Source organism: Salvelinus alpinus, chromosome 25 (genome assembly GCF_045679555.1).
Source record: "Salvelinus alpinus chromosome 25, SLU_Salpinus.1, whole genome shotgun sequence".
Taxonomy (NCBI): Eukaryota; Metazoa; Chordata; class Actinopteri; order Salmoniformes; family Salmonidae; genus Salvelinus; species Salvelinus alpinus.
In genome coordinates, this window is record NC_092110.1 from 19,185,251 (window position 1) to 19,198,633 (window position 13,383).

The 13,383-nt window shown below is 43.1% G+C and overlaps 1 protein-coding gene across 4 annotated transcripts; it reads right to left on the minus strand.

Moving 5' to 3' along the window:
- Positions 1-3,529: 3,529 nt before the first annotated feature.
- Positions 3,530-9,841, minus strand: vcpkmt (valosin containing protein lysine (K) methyltransferase). Of its 4 annotated transcripts, none has more exons than XM_071366009.1 (5): positions 9,714-9,841; positions 5,317-5,430; positions 5,058-5,130; positions 4,434-4,553; positions 3,530-4,279 (listed from the first exon to the last, which is right to left on the minus strand). In XM_071366009.1, exons 1-5 carry the CDS (start codon positions 9,722-9,724, stop codon positions 4,175-4,177), a joined length of 423 nt encoding a protein of 140 aa, XP_071222110.1. In that variant the 5' UTR covers positions 9,725-9,841; the 3' UTR covers positions 3,530-4,174. The 4 variants fall into 4 exon arrangements, with proteins under 4 accessions (XP_071222110.1, XP_071222107.1, XP_071222109.1 ...); XM_071366006.1 differs by lacking the exon at positions 9,714-9,841 and adding an exon at positions 5,694-6,011; XM_071366008.1 differs by lacking the exon at positions 9,714-9,841 and adding an exon at positions 5,694-6,009 and having other exon boundaries at positions 3,530-4,332.
- Positions 9,842-13,383: the final 3,542 nt, after the last annotated feature.

Sequence of the window (13,383 nt, forward strand, 5' to 3'; positions counted from 1 at the left end):
ATGTACAGTGTGTGTATTTGTAAAAGGTTCACCACTTTTTTTTGTCTCTCGAGTCTTTTTGATAGGAAAGGGAGGCGTGTGTATTCTGATTTGGTTACATTTTTTTTATTTAGTCACATGCACATGTAGTTGCAGTGTACAGTGATTCTTAAGCACCGAGACCTCAACAGTGCAGGTGTGAATGAAACAATTATAATATGTTTACAACTGTGACAATGATAAATCCACTGTTTAGTCATTCAAAATTGGATTGAGAATGTATTAATTCTCTGTCCGACCGCTTTAGATTTAAAACAAATCTCTTGGTATTCACTTTAGATTTCAATCCTTTTTAAATCTGAGAAGTTTTTTAATACAAAATGTCCTACTTTAACAAACAAGGCCAAACTCAGGGGAGTGAATAGTATACATCACAGATGGTCAGTTAAGCAGGTTTTAAGATAGCAGTGAAAAACCTACTAAGTGGATCACTTGATTGAACCCAGACAATGACTGGTATAGTTTGATTACTATCCCTATTAATCATCATTAATGAATCTGCCAAATTTTATTTATATAACAAATAAATACAAATTTTACAAAGTCATTAGTCAGCAAACACTTAACATGGAGATTAACCCCGACTTGCTTGTTAGTAAATGTCATTGAGTCTCTCCATATAGCTGAAGAGAGGGCATTGGAGGCAGACCTGCCAACCAACAACACTACAGCCCCACTATGTAAACAGAGATCTGCATGAAAGGCTGCAAGGGGGCCCACGCATGCCTGTGGGAGTGGCGGCGTGCTTCATGGTTTATGCTTGAAAAAGAGAATCTTCCTACTAATCTGGGGCTTGGTGAGGAATTCCCCCTGCATGGAGGGCCATTCAGGGAAGCTGGCTATATGCTCGATCTACTTGGTGATGCATGAACATTGAACTACAGTATGGAGTATAGAATAACTATGACATGTAACATGGTAAATTATTTGGTGGCTCATTGTATTAATTATGGTGAATGTCTACTTTAGCTTATATGTAACATCTACATTTAGAAATGTTACCTTTCCATGTTTAGCAGCACAACTTGCTGTTCCCCATTGTGAGCAAATATTGCCCCCTAGTGCTCAGAAATGGAAGTGACTGGTAATTTCTTTGGAAATCATCCTGGGCCTCATCTGAGGGTCATGTGCTCGATTACCCCCAACACTACATATTTTTGTTGTGGCCTCAGACAAGAACACCTGATTCTACTTGGCAACTAATCATCAAGTTGAATCGGGTGTTTTTGTCCGGGGCTACAACAAAACATGTGTGCTGTTGGGAGTACTTGATGACCAGAGTTGGGAAACACTGGTTTAGTGAACCCATCCATTTGAGGCATATGAAAGGCAGTGGGTGCCAATTCTAGAAGCAGGTCACCTGAAAGGACATAGCTAGAACCATTCCCATCCACCAGGCCTGTTCTGCAGCTAGCGGTTTGCATGGAGTCCAGTGGGCTTCCGAGTGGCACAGCGGTCTAAGGCACTGCATCGCAGTGCTAGAGGCATCCCTACAGACCCTGATTCGATTCCAGGCTGTATCAATCTGCAGTGTTTGGGAGTCCCATAGGGTGGCACACAATTGGCCCAGCGTCGTCCGGGTTAGGCCGGTTAACGGACTTGCCTGGTTAAATAAAATCATGCACAATAGAACGAACAGGGTATTGCTCAGAGCCAGTGTGATTTAACATTCAGTGCTCCATGCTGTGCACCAATGTGTAAGGTCTGGACAGGGCGCACACACTGAACAAATAACTCAGTGCATCGCAGAGAATAGTGATTGTCTGCTATCTACAGTGCCTTCAGAAAGTATTCACACCCCTTTGTGTTACAGCCTGAATTTAAAATGGATTAAGTTGAGATTGTGTGTAGGCCAGTGACACAATACCCCATAATGCCAAAGTGGAATTATGTTCATTATTTTTTAAACAAATTAATTAAAAAAATAATCTGAAATGTCTTGAGTCAATAAGTATTCAACCCCTTTTATGACAAGTGTAAATCATTTCAGGAGTAAAAATGTACTTTAAAGTCACATAATAAGTTGCATGGACTGTGTGCAATAAGTGTTTAACATGTTTGAATGACTACCTCATCTCTCTACCCAACACATACAGATCACTGTAAGGTCCCTCTGTAAAGCAATGAATTTCGAACAGATTCAACCACGAAGACCAGGGAGGTTTTTCAATGCCTCGCAAAGAAGGGAACCTATTGGTAGATGGGTAAACATTTTAAAAAGCAGACATTGAATATTCCTTTGAGCATGGTGAAATTATTCATTACACTTCGGATGGTATATCAATACACCCAGTCACCGTAAAGATAGACTTCCTTCCTAACTCAGTTGCCAGAGAGGAAGGAAAACAGCCCTCACCACGAGGCCATTGGTGACTTTAAAAGTTAGAGTTTAATGGCTGTGACAGGAGAAAACTGAGGATGAATCAACATTATAGTTACTCCACAATAGTAATCTAATTGACAGAGTGAAAAGGAAGCCTGTACAGAAAAATGGCTGCATCATGTTATGGGTAGGCTTGTAATCGGCAAGGACTAGGGAGTTTTTTAGGATAAAAGAAACAGAGCAGAGCACAGGCAAAATCCTAGAGAAAAACCTGGTTGTCTGCTTTCTAACAGACACTGGGAGACTAATTCACCTTTCAGCAGGACAATAACCCAAAACAGAGACTAAATACACACTGGAGTTGCTTACCAAAACGACATTGAATGTTCCTGAGTGGCCTCGTTAGTTATAAATCAGATTTAAAAAAATTGATGACATGAAAATGGCTGTCCTGCAATGATCCAACTTGACAGAGCTTAAATATTTTTGTGTGTGAAATGTTGTACAATCCAGGTGTGCAAAGCTCTTAGAGACTTACCCAGAAAGAGACTCACAGCTGTAATCACTGTCAAAGGTGATTCTAGCATGTATTGATTCAGGGGTGTGAATACTTATGTAAATTAGATCTGTATATAATTTACAATAAATGTTAATGTTTCTACAAACATGTTTTCACTTTGTCATTATGGGATAGTGTGGGGACTGGTGAGAAAAAAAGTTAATTTAGGCTGTAACTACAAAATGTGGAATAAGTCAAGGGGTATGAATACTTTCTGAAGACTATTATCTACACACTAGCACTCTGCTCCTGAACATGATATACACTGAGTATACAAAACATTAAGAACGCCTGCTCTTTCCATGACAGACTGACCAGGTGAATCCAGACTGACCAGGATGTCACTTGTTAAATCAGTGTAGATGAAGGGGAGGGAGACAGGTTAAAGAACTTAAGCATTGAGACATGGATTGTGTATGTGTGCCATTCAGATGGTGAATGGGCAAGACAAAATATGTAAGTGCCTTTGAACAGGATATGGTAGTACGTGCCAGGCGAACCGTTTTTTGTCAAGAACTGCAATGCTCCTGGGTTTTTCATGCTCAACAATTTCCTGTGTATTAAGAGTGGTCCACCACCCAAATGACATCCAGCCAACTTGACACAACTTAGTATAGTCAGTGTATTTGACATACTTTAATTAGCTAAAATTATATTTCATGAACTTTTATTAAAAATTAACTTAATCATCCCACAAATGTGTTCCAACATTTAAATACTGCAATGAGAAAAACATGTTCTGAAGGAGAATGTTTTCTTTTCCTTTTCAAAGGTAGACCCAGCGAAATGACGTTGCCAAGTTCAGCACCACATATATTGCGATAAGCGAGATGCAAGACTTCGCTCCCACAGTCACACACAGTATCTGCATGTGTATATGAGTTTGCGTCTCGCTGTACGGGACCAAAACAGATGAGAAGTTTAGCCTCACGCTTCAACACTCTTTGCTGCTGCGGAAATTGATCCACTATGCTGTTTACTTTGTCATATCGTGGAGTCTACCTCTAATTAACTGGGATTTGTTTTAGAATCATGGTGCAATGAGTATCACAGTCTGGTAAAACGTATAGTCCGTACTGTGACAACATGGATATATCGATAAAGGATTTTCAAATGAGTTCTTTCAACATTAGTGCTCTCCCCTGGGGTCCATTCCATTTAAATTCCCATGTGAACTGTACATGAGTGCAATTCAATCATTTGTATACCACAACCCTGACAACCACATACACACAAGACACTCACTCATTCACTCAGACAGCTCTGCGAATGTGAAGGATGCGGATATCAGGACTGTTATACTCTGGGTCCTGCTTGTTCAAAGGGATCTCCTCAGACTGGAAGTCTTGTAGAAGCAACTGATTGGATAACAGAACAGAGGAACAGCACGTCATTGAAGAGGAAGATGTTCCTAAGAACTCCACAGAAGAAATGAAAAGTTTACATATAACAGCTAACTACATTTCCTTACACAACAGTATATATGATAACAAGAACTGACAGAATTCTCACCTCAAAAAATTGTTTCTCCACTTTGGGGTTGACACCCACTGTGCGTTGCTCATAGCAGCATATGATGGTGGTCTCTGGTCCAACCAGGTGCTTCAGGGTTTCCACCAGTGGCTTCACGGACTAAGTACAACAGACAGTAAAAAACAAAGTTATTTTTCACCCATGTATTGAACTCAAAGTAACTCATCCCACAATAGTGATTATTATTATTTGACCATGCTGGTCATTTATGAACATTTGAACATATTGGCCATGTTTTGTTATAATCTCCACCCGGCACAGCCAGAAGAGGACTGGCCACCCCTCATAGCCTGGTTCCTCTCTAGGTTTCTTCCTAGGTTTTGGCCTTTCTAGGAAGTTTTTCCTAGCCACCGTGCTTCTACACCTGCATTGCTTGCGGTTTGGGGTTTTAGGCTGGGTTTCTGTACAGCACTGAGATATCAGCCGATGTAAGAAGGGCTGTATAAATACATTTGATTTGATATTACTAAATGTGTTGGGCAGTTGTATAGGTGATCAAGCAACAAAAAGCAAGTCCAACAAAAACTGAGCCTAGGTTAGTACCCCCAAATATTAAAATTGCACAAATTCAGTATCACAACAGTAAATGATAAAGTACAACACCTGTTCATAATAAATGCAGTCCGCCATCAGGATAAAATGTGGGTGTGGTAGAAACTCTGATACATTTTCACCCCTTTAAAGATAAGAGAATTCCACATTTGAGACATGAACTAGGCTAGATTACATGGCCCATCTATAGAAAAGCCATGGTTTGCTTACACATTATAGCCTACTGTGATGACTATGGTTGTAGTTTGCCTTGTCTTAGGAAATACAATCTATATTAACTAACAAGTACTGGGATAAGTACAGTACAGACCATTTTAGTACCTTGGCTTCGATGGATCCACTGCTGACAAGTTCCTGGTTGTCTTGGATATTGACTTGGAGTAGAGACTGCAGGTCCTCGAGGTCTGTCACAGTAACCTGAGCTCTACAGGACAGAAAGAGAGAGGGAGGAAGACAATATGTTCTTTATGATTAAAATAATTTCATCAATCAGTTCTGTACCAATGTAATTTCAGACCATTCGATAGGTTACTAACGTAGCTATACAGTTCAGCTAGACAGAAACGTTAGCGAGCTAACTAATGTTAGATAGTTTACTTTAGTTAGAAGCGAAGCAAATAGTTAGTCAACTATTCATATAGATAAAAGGCTCACAATAACATTTAGTAGCTACTTAACGTTACTCACCCCAAAGATGCTGCCATAAGGCCCACTACTCCTGTTCCTGCTCCTAACTCTAGAATGTTTTTGCTAGCCCACATGTTCACGCCCGAGCAAGGGTCATACAACGGTTTAGTTTCTAAATATTTTGACAGGACAATTGCTGCATCCCACACCACACAACCGACGTCTCCTTTAAAGCACTGTTTGATTTTCAAGACAGATCCGTCGTTTTTCTCAACGTCTCTTGTAAAATAATTATTGTGGTGTAAGGTATGCTCCGCCATCTTTTCTTCTTCGATGAGATATGACCGCGGTTGGCATCCAATAAATGTTGCATTACCGCCACCTACTGGAGTGGTATGAATACTTTATTTAACTCCCTTACACTTCGCTAAAAAAATTACATCTTCAAAATATAATTTGAAAACAAATAAAAAACACAACAAATACCCTACCATCTAACACTACACTCACAAATAATACTACATAATAATAATAATATATATATTTTTAAACTCCCACATCTTCCTTCTTTCAATTCTCCATATTTTAACAAGGCTAATCTTAAAAAAAGGCTCCCTAAATTCAATCAGCATATCGATTGCGCGACCCGGGCTGGCAAAACCCTGGATCATTGTTATTCTAACTTCCGCGACGCATATAAGGCCATGCCCCGCCCTCCTTTCGGAAAAGCTGACCACGACTCCATTTTGTTGTTCCAGCCTATAGACAGAAACTAAAACAGGAAGCACCCGCGCTCTGTTCAACGCTGGTCCGACCAATCGGATTCCACGCTTCAAGATTGCTTCGATCACATGGACTGGGATATGTTCCGCATAGCGTCGAACAACAACATTGATGAATACGCTGATTCGATTAGCGAGTTTATTAGCAAGTGCATCGGTGATGTTTTACCCACAGCGTCTATTAAAACATTCCCCAACCAGAAACCGTGGATTGATGGCAGCATTCACGCAAAACTGAAAGCGCGAACCACTGCTTTTAATCAGGGCAAGGTGATCGGAAACATGACCAAATACAAACAGTGTAGCTATTCCCTCCGCAAGGCAATCAAACAAGCTAAGCGCCAGTATAGAGACAAAGTAGAGTCGCAATTCAACGGCTCAGACACGAGAGGTATGTGGCAGGGTCTACAGTCAATCACGGACTACAAAAGAAAAACCAGCCCCGTCGCGGACCACGATGTCTTGCTCCCAGACAGACTAAACAACTTCTTTGCTCGCTTTGAGGACAATACAGGCCCAGACGGCATCCCTAGCCGCGTCCTCCGAGCATGCGCAGACCAGCTGGCTGGTGTGTTTACGAACATATTCAATCAATCCTTATCCCAGTCTGCTGTTCCCACATGCTTCAAGAGGGCCACAATTGTTCCTGTTCCCAAGAAAGCTAAGGTAACTGAGCAAAATGACTACCGCCCCGTACCACTCACTTCCATCATCATGAAGTGCTTTGAGAAACTAGTCAAGGACCATATCACCTCCACCCTACCTGACACCCTAGACCCACTCCAATTTGCTTACCGCCTCAATAGGTTCACAGACGACGCAATCGCAATCACACTGCACACTGCCCTAACACATCTGGACAAGAAGAATATCTATGTAAGAATGCTGTTCATCGACTACAGCTCAGCATTTAACACCATAGTACCCTCCAAGCTCAAGACCCTGGGTCTCAACCCCGCCCTGTGCAACTGGGTCCTGTACTTCCTGACGGGCCGCCCCCAGGTGGTGAGGGTAGGTAACAACATCTCCACCTCGCTGATCCTCAACACTGGGGCCCCACAAGGGTGCGTTCTGAGCCCTCTCCTGTACTCCCTGTTCACCCACGACTGCGTGGCCATGCACGCCCCCAACTCAATCATCAAGTTTGCAGACGACACTACAGTGGTAGGCTTGATTACCAACAACGACGAGACGGCCTACAGGGAGGAGGTGAGGGCCCTCGGTTGTGGTGTCAGGAAAATAACCTCACACTCAATGTCAGCAAAACAAAGGAGATGATTGTGGACTTCAGGAAACAGCAGAGGGAGCAGCCCCCTATCCACATCGACGGGACAGTAGTGGAGAGGGTGGAAAGTTTTAAGTTCCTCTGCGTACACATCACGGACAAACTGAAATGGTCCACCCACACAGACAGCGTGGTGAAGAAGGCGCAACAGCGCCTCTTTAACCGCAGGAGGCTGAAGAAATTCGGGCTTGTTACCAAAAACACTCACAAACTTTTACAGATGCACAATCGAGAGCATCCTGTCGGGCTGTATCACCGCCTGGTACGGCAACTGCCCTGCCCACAACCGTAAGGCTCTCCAGAGGGTAGTGAGGTCTGCACAACGCCTCACCGGGGGTAAACTACCTGCCCTCCAGGACACCTACACCACCCGATGTCACAGGAAGGTCAAAAAGATCATCAAGGACAACAACCACCCGAGCCACTGCCTGTTCACCCTGCTATCATCCAGAAGGCAAGGTCAGTACAGGTGCATCAAAGCAGGCACCGAGAGACTGAAAAACAGCTTCTATCTCAAGGCCATCAGACTGTTAAACAGCCATCACTAACATTGAGTGGCTGCTGCCAACATACTGACTCAACTCTAGCCACTTTAATAATGGAAAAATGTATGTAATAAATGTATCACTAGCCACTTTAAACAATGCCACTTTATATAATGTTTACATACTCTACAATACTCATCTCATATGTATATACTGTACTCTATACCATCTACTGCATCTTGCCTATGCCGTTCGGCCATCACTCATTCATATATTTTTAGGTCCTGCTGCTGGGTTGTTGCCCTCCTACGGCCTCCTCCACGTCTCCTGATGTATTGGCCTGTCTCCTGGTAGCGCCTCCATGCTCTGGACACTACGCTGACAGACACAGCAAACCTTCTTGCCACAGCTCGCATTGATGTGCCATCCTGGATGAGCTGCACTACCTGAGCCACTTGTGTGGGTTGTAGACTCCGTCTCATGCTACCACTAGAGTGAAAGCACCGCCAGCATTCAAAAGTGACCAAAACATCAGCCAGGAAGCATAGGAACTGAGAAGTGGTCTGTGGTCACCACCTGCAGAACCACACCTTTATTGGGGGTGTCTTGCTAATTGCCTATAATTTCCACCTTTTGTCTATTCCATTTGCACAACAGCATGTTAAATTTATTGTCAATCAGTGTTGCTTCCTAAGTGGACAGTTTGATTTCACAGAAGTGTGATTGACTTGGAGTTACATTGTGTTGATTAAGTGTTCCCTTTATTTTTTTGAGCAGTGTAGAATTGACAATTGATATATGCCATTGGATGAGGTAATGTTTTGGTACCAAGCATGAGATTGAAACCTCGTCTTAGGAGACCAAACTGAATGATAATTTATAGCTAATGCTATCTAGCTATGGGATACTCCTCTTTCAAGTAAAAGGTTCTTTGTAAGTTGAGAGGTGTGTATCTTGGCTATAAATGATACTAAGAATTGTTTTGTAGACACTCTCAGAGAATTCATTTATAGACACTGAATTGATCTGAGAGTCAAAAAGGGCTATGGTGAAGCTCATATATTATTAAAGATGGAATTTATAATATAACTCTGACTTGTGTGTGGTTGGGTCTCTCATCATTGAGTAATACAGGAAATTACCACGACAAGAGTTAGGCCTTTCAGCGGGAGAGGAGCTTGTCCTGCTCATCAAATGGCTTGGCGCAGAGTCCTCTGAGCAGGCACGCAGGATAAAGGCAGTCCATGTCAGACATCCTCCACCTGCGTTGATGATGCTCTGAGAGAGACTTGAGGAAAGCTACGGCTCACCCGAAGCCATTGAAAGGGCTCTCTCTGCCATGTTGGATAACTTCCCCAAGGTGACAAATAAAGAACCCCAGAGAATCTGTGACCTTAGAGATCTACTATTGGAGCTTGAAGCTGCAAAGCAAGATGGCTACCTACCTGGCCTATCGTACCAGGACACATCCAGAGGGGTGAGCCCGATTGTAGAGAAGCTCAAAATTCAAGCTAGAAAACAACATCACCTTCCCTTCATTCTGGGTGTTCGCCAATGTTATCCGTAGAGAAGCCAAAGTCAGGACAGACCCCAGCTTTAACCTCTTCTCCTCCCATGCGGCACCTGTCAGAAGAGACAAGCAAGACAGACATAGGAAGACGATATCTGTCCACAAGACAGTGTCTTCCACTGAAAACACAGGGGATAAGAAGAAACAAGTGGATTTGAATAAGCACTGCCCCATCCACAACAAGCTCCATCCGTTAACTTCTCTAGGATAGGGGGCAGCATTTTCACGTTTGGATGAAAAGCATACCCAAATTCAACTGCCAGCTACTCATCCCCAGAAGATAAGATATGCATATTGTTACTATATTTCGATAGAAAACACTCTGACGTTTCTAAAACTGTTTGAATCATGTCTGTGAGTATAACAAAACTTATTTAGCAGGCTAAACCCCGAGGATAAACCATTCAGAATTTTTTTTTTTGAGGTCACTCTCTTTTCAATGGATTTTCATTGGGAATACAGATTTCTAATTGACCTTCTTGCAGTTCCTACCGCTTCCACTGGATGTCAACAGTCTTTAGTAATTGGGTGAGGGTTTTTCCTTTGTGTAATGAAGAAGTACGGCCATTTTGAATCAGGGTCACTTGTTGTGTCCTGTTTGTTAGAGGCGCATGACCAGAAGGCTAGCTACAGTTTGTTTGAATCCTGTATTGAACACAGATCCTCCCGTCTTCAATTTTATCGATTATTTACGTTAAAAAATACCTAAAGTTGTATTACAAAAGTAGTTTGAAATGTTTTGGCAAAGTTTACAGGTAACTTTTGAGATATTTTGTAGTCACGTTTCACAATTTGGAACCGGTGTTTTTCTGGATCAAACGCGCCAAATAAATGGACATTTTGGATATATATCGACGGAATTAATTGAAGAAAAGGACCATTTGTGATGTTTATGGGACATATTGGAGTGCCAACAACAGAAGCTCGTCAAAGGTAAGGCATGAATTATATTTTTATTTCTGCGTTTTGGGTCGCATCTGCAGGGTTGAAATATGCTTCTCTCTCTGTTTACTATGGTGCTATCCTCAGATAATAGCATCGTTTGCTTTCGCCGAAAAGCCTATTTGAATTCTGACATGTTGGCTGGATTCACAACCAGTGTAGCTTTAATTTGGTATCTTTCATGTGTGATTTAATGAAAGTTTGATTTTTATTGTAATTTATTTGAATATGGCGCTCTGCATTTTCTCTGGCTTTTGGCCAAGTGAGACAGTAGCGTCCCGCCTAAACTCAGATTTTTGGATATAAATATGAACTTTACTGAACAAAACATACATTTATTGTGTAACATGAAGTCCTATGAGTGTCATCTGATGAAGATCATCAAAGGTTAGTGATTCATTTTATCTCTATTTCTGCTTTTTGTTACTCCTCTCTTTGGCTGGAAAAATGGCTGTGTTTTTCTGTGGCTATGTACTGACCTAACATAATTGTTTGGTGTGCTTTCGCCGTAAATCCTTTTTTTAAATCAGACAGGTTGGCTGGATTCACAACAAGTGTAGCTTTAATTTGGTGTCTTTCATGTGTGATTTCATGAAAGTTTGATATTTATAGTAATTTATTTGAATTTGGCGCTCTGCATTTTTACTGGCTTTTGGCCAAGTGGGACGTTAGCGTCCCACATATCCCAGAGAAGTTAACGAGGTGTAGAGGTTTCAGAGAGTCCCTGGAAGACCACAAACAGTTCCTCAAAGAGAACTCTGTGTGTTTTCAGTGCTGCTCTTCCACAAATCCTCTCGCCAAGAACTGTAAGGAAACGGGGAAAAGCAACAAATGCGTTGGCGACCGGGACCTCTCAGCACTCCATCCCGGCCCAGCTCCATGGAAGTTAAGCTCATCCCCTTCCTCTTCAGAGCATGGCGGGGAGGAAGAGGACCGGCCAATCAGGAGATCACATCTAAGTGCACCAAGGTGTGTAGAGAAGGAATGAGCTCGAGAGCATCCTCCAAGATATGCCTCGTTAATGTGTTCCCCAAAGGACGTCGTGATGATTCCAAAAGGATGTACGCTAAACTGGATGAACAAAGCAATCGGTCTCTAGCAAGATCAGAGTTCTTTGACATTTTCAAAGTCAAGGTGTGTGCGGGACTAAGAGACAGCAGGCAGGAGGGCCTGTGGTTACGTTGTGGAGTCAGTCGATGAGAAGATGAGTCTCCGACTTCCAACACTCATCAAATGTAACCTAGTCCCTAACAACCACTTAGAAATCCCCACTCCAAAACACAGCTCGCCACCACAATCATCTGATACGCATCGCAGATCCCACCTCTGGACCCTGACGCAGACATACTTCTCCTCTTAGGCAGAGATGTCTTGAGAGTACATAAAGTCAGGAACCAAATTAACGGTCCAGACGATGCTTCATTTGCCCAGAAGCTAGACCTAGGTTGGGTTGTCATCTGCGATGTGTGTCTAAGAGGTGCCCACAAACCATCTCAGGTGAGCTCGTTCAATACATCCATCTTGGAAAATGGTTGTCCAACCTACCTCAGCCCATGCAACAATCAGGTTAGACTGAAGGAGAAGCTCAGTTACGGAGCATAGCAGCAGATCCTCGACGAGCCAAACTTGCAAGACAACTCACTGATACTTACTGCAGAGAACCTGGGTCAGTCAATCTTCTGTCGCACCACTAGCGATCACAAACTTGCACCTTCGATCAACGACACGAGATTCCTTCAGATCATGGACATTAAGATCTGCCAAGACAGCTCCAACAGCTGGGTCGCGCCGATGCCCTTCCAGACACCCAGACGACGGCTGCCTAACAATAGGGAGTACGCTTAGTCATCTCACCTCACTCCGTTGTACTCTAGAAAAGCGGCCTCAGATGAAGGAGCACTTCCTAGAGTTTGTGCAGAAAATGCTCCTCAACGACCATGCAGTGGTAGCTCCACCACTCCAGGAAGGTCTAGAATGCTGGTACCTCCCTTCATTTGGACTCTTATCACCCTAAAAAGCCAGACCAGATCCGTGTGGTGTTCGACTCAAGTGCACCATTCGAAGGAGTCTCCCTCAATGATGTACTCCTCACAGGCCCTGATCTCAACAACAGCCTGCTGGGGGTACTCATGAGGTTCAGGAAAGAACCCGTGGCCATCACTGCTGATATCCAGCACATGTTCCACTGCTTCGTGTTGAGGGAGGATCACAGAAACTTCCTCCGCTTCCTGTGGTATCGCAACAATGACCCCAGCAGTGACATTGTGGACTACAGAATGTGTGTCCATGTCTTCAGCAATAGCCGTCAGATTCTGTCGCCAAATACGGCCTAAGGAGCGCTGCCAAGGAAGAAAAGGATGACTTTGGCCGCAATGTGAGAAGGTTCGTTGAACGTATGTTCTATGTCGATGACTCACTGAAGTCCTTTGCAACCGAAACAGAAGCCATCAGTGTCCTTGAGCACAAGAATATAAACCTCCTCACTGATGATCTCCCCCTACAGCGCAGTCTAGAAGTGTGTTGGAACATCACAGCAGACACATTCACATTCCAAGCTGTAGACGACAAGAAGCCATACACACGCAGGGGAGTGCTCTCTACGGTCAGTAACCTATTTTAATCCACTTGGCTTCCTAGCCCCTGTCACCATACAAGGCAGGCTACACCTCAAAGAGCTCTATACGCG

What these genes read in the sequence shown, in the direction of transcription:
- vcpkmt (XM_071366006.1), bottom strand. Translation starts at nt 5,953, where the DNA reads ATGGCGGAGCATACCTTACACCACAATAATTATTTTACAAGAGACGTT. An exon ending in GAAGCCAAGGTACTAAAATG is followed by an intron (nt 5,131 to 5,316) that starts GTCTGTACTGTA and finishes TTATCTTTAAAG; the next exon opens with GGGTGAAAATGTATCAGAGT. An exon ending in TGGAGAAACAATTTTTTGAG is followed by an intron (nt 4,280 to 4,433) that starts GTGAGAATTCTG and finishes TTATCCAATCAG; the next exon opens with TTGCTTCTACAAGACTTCCA.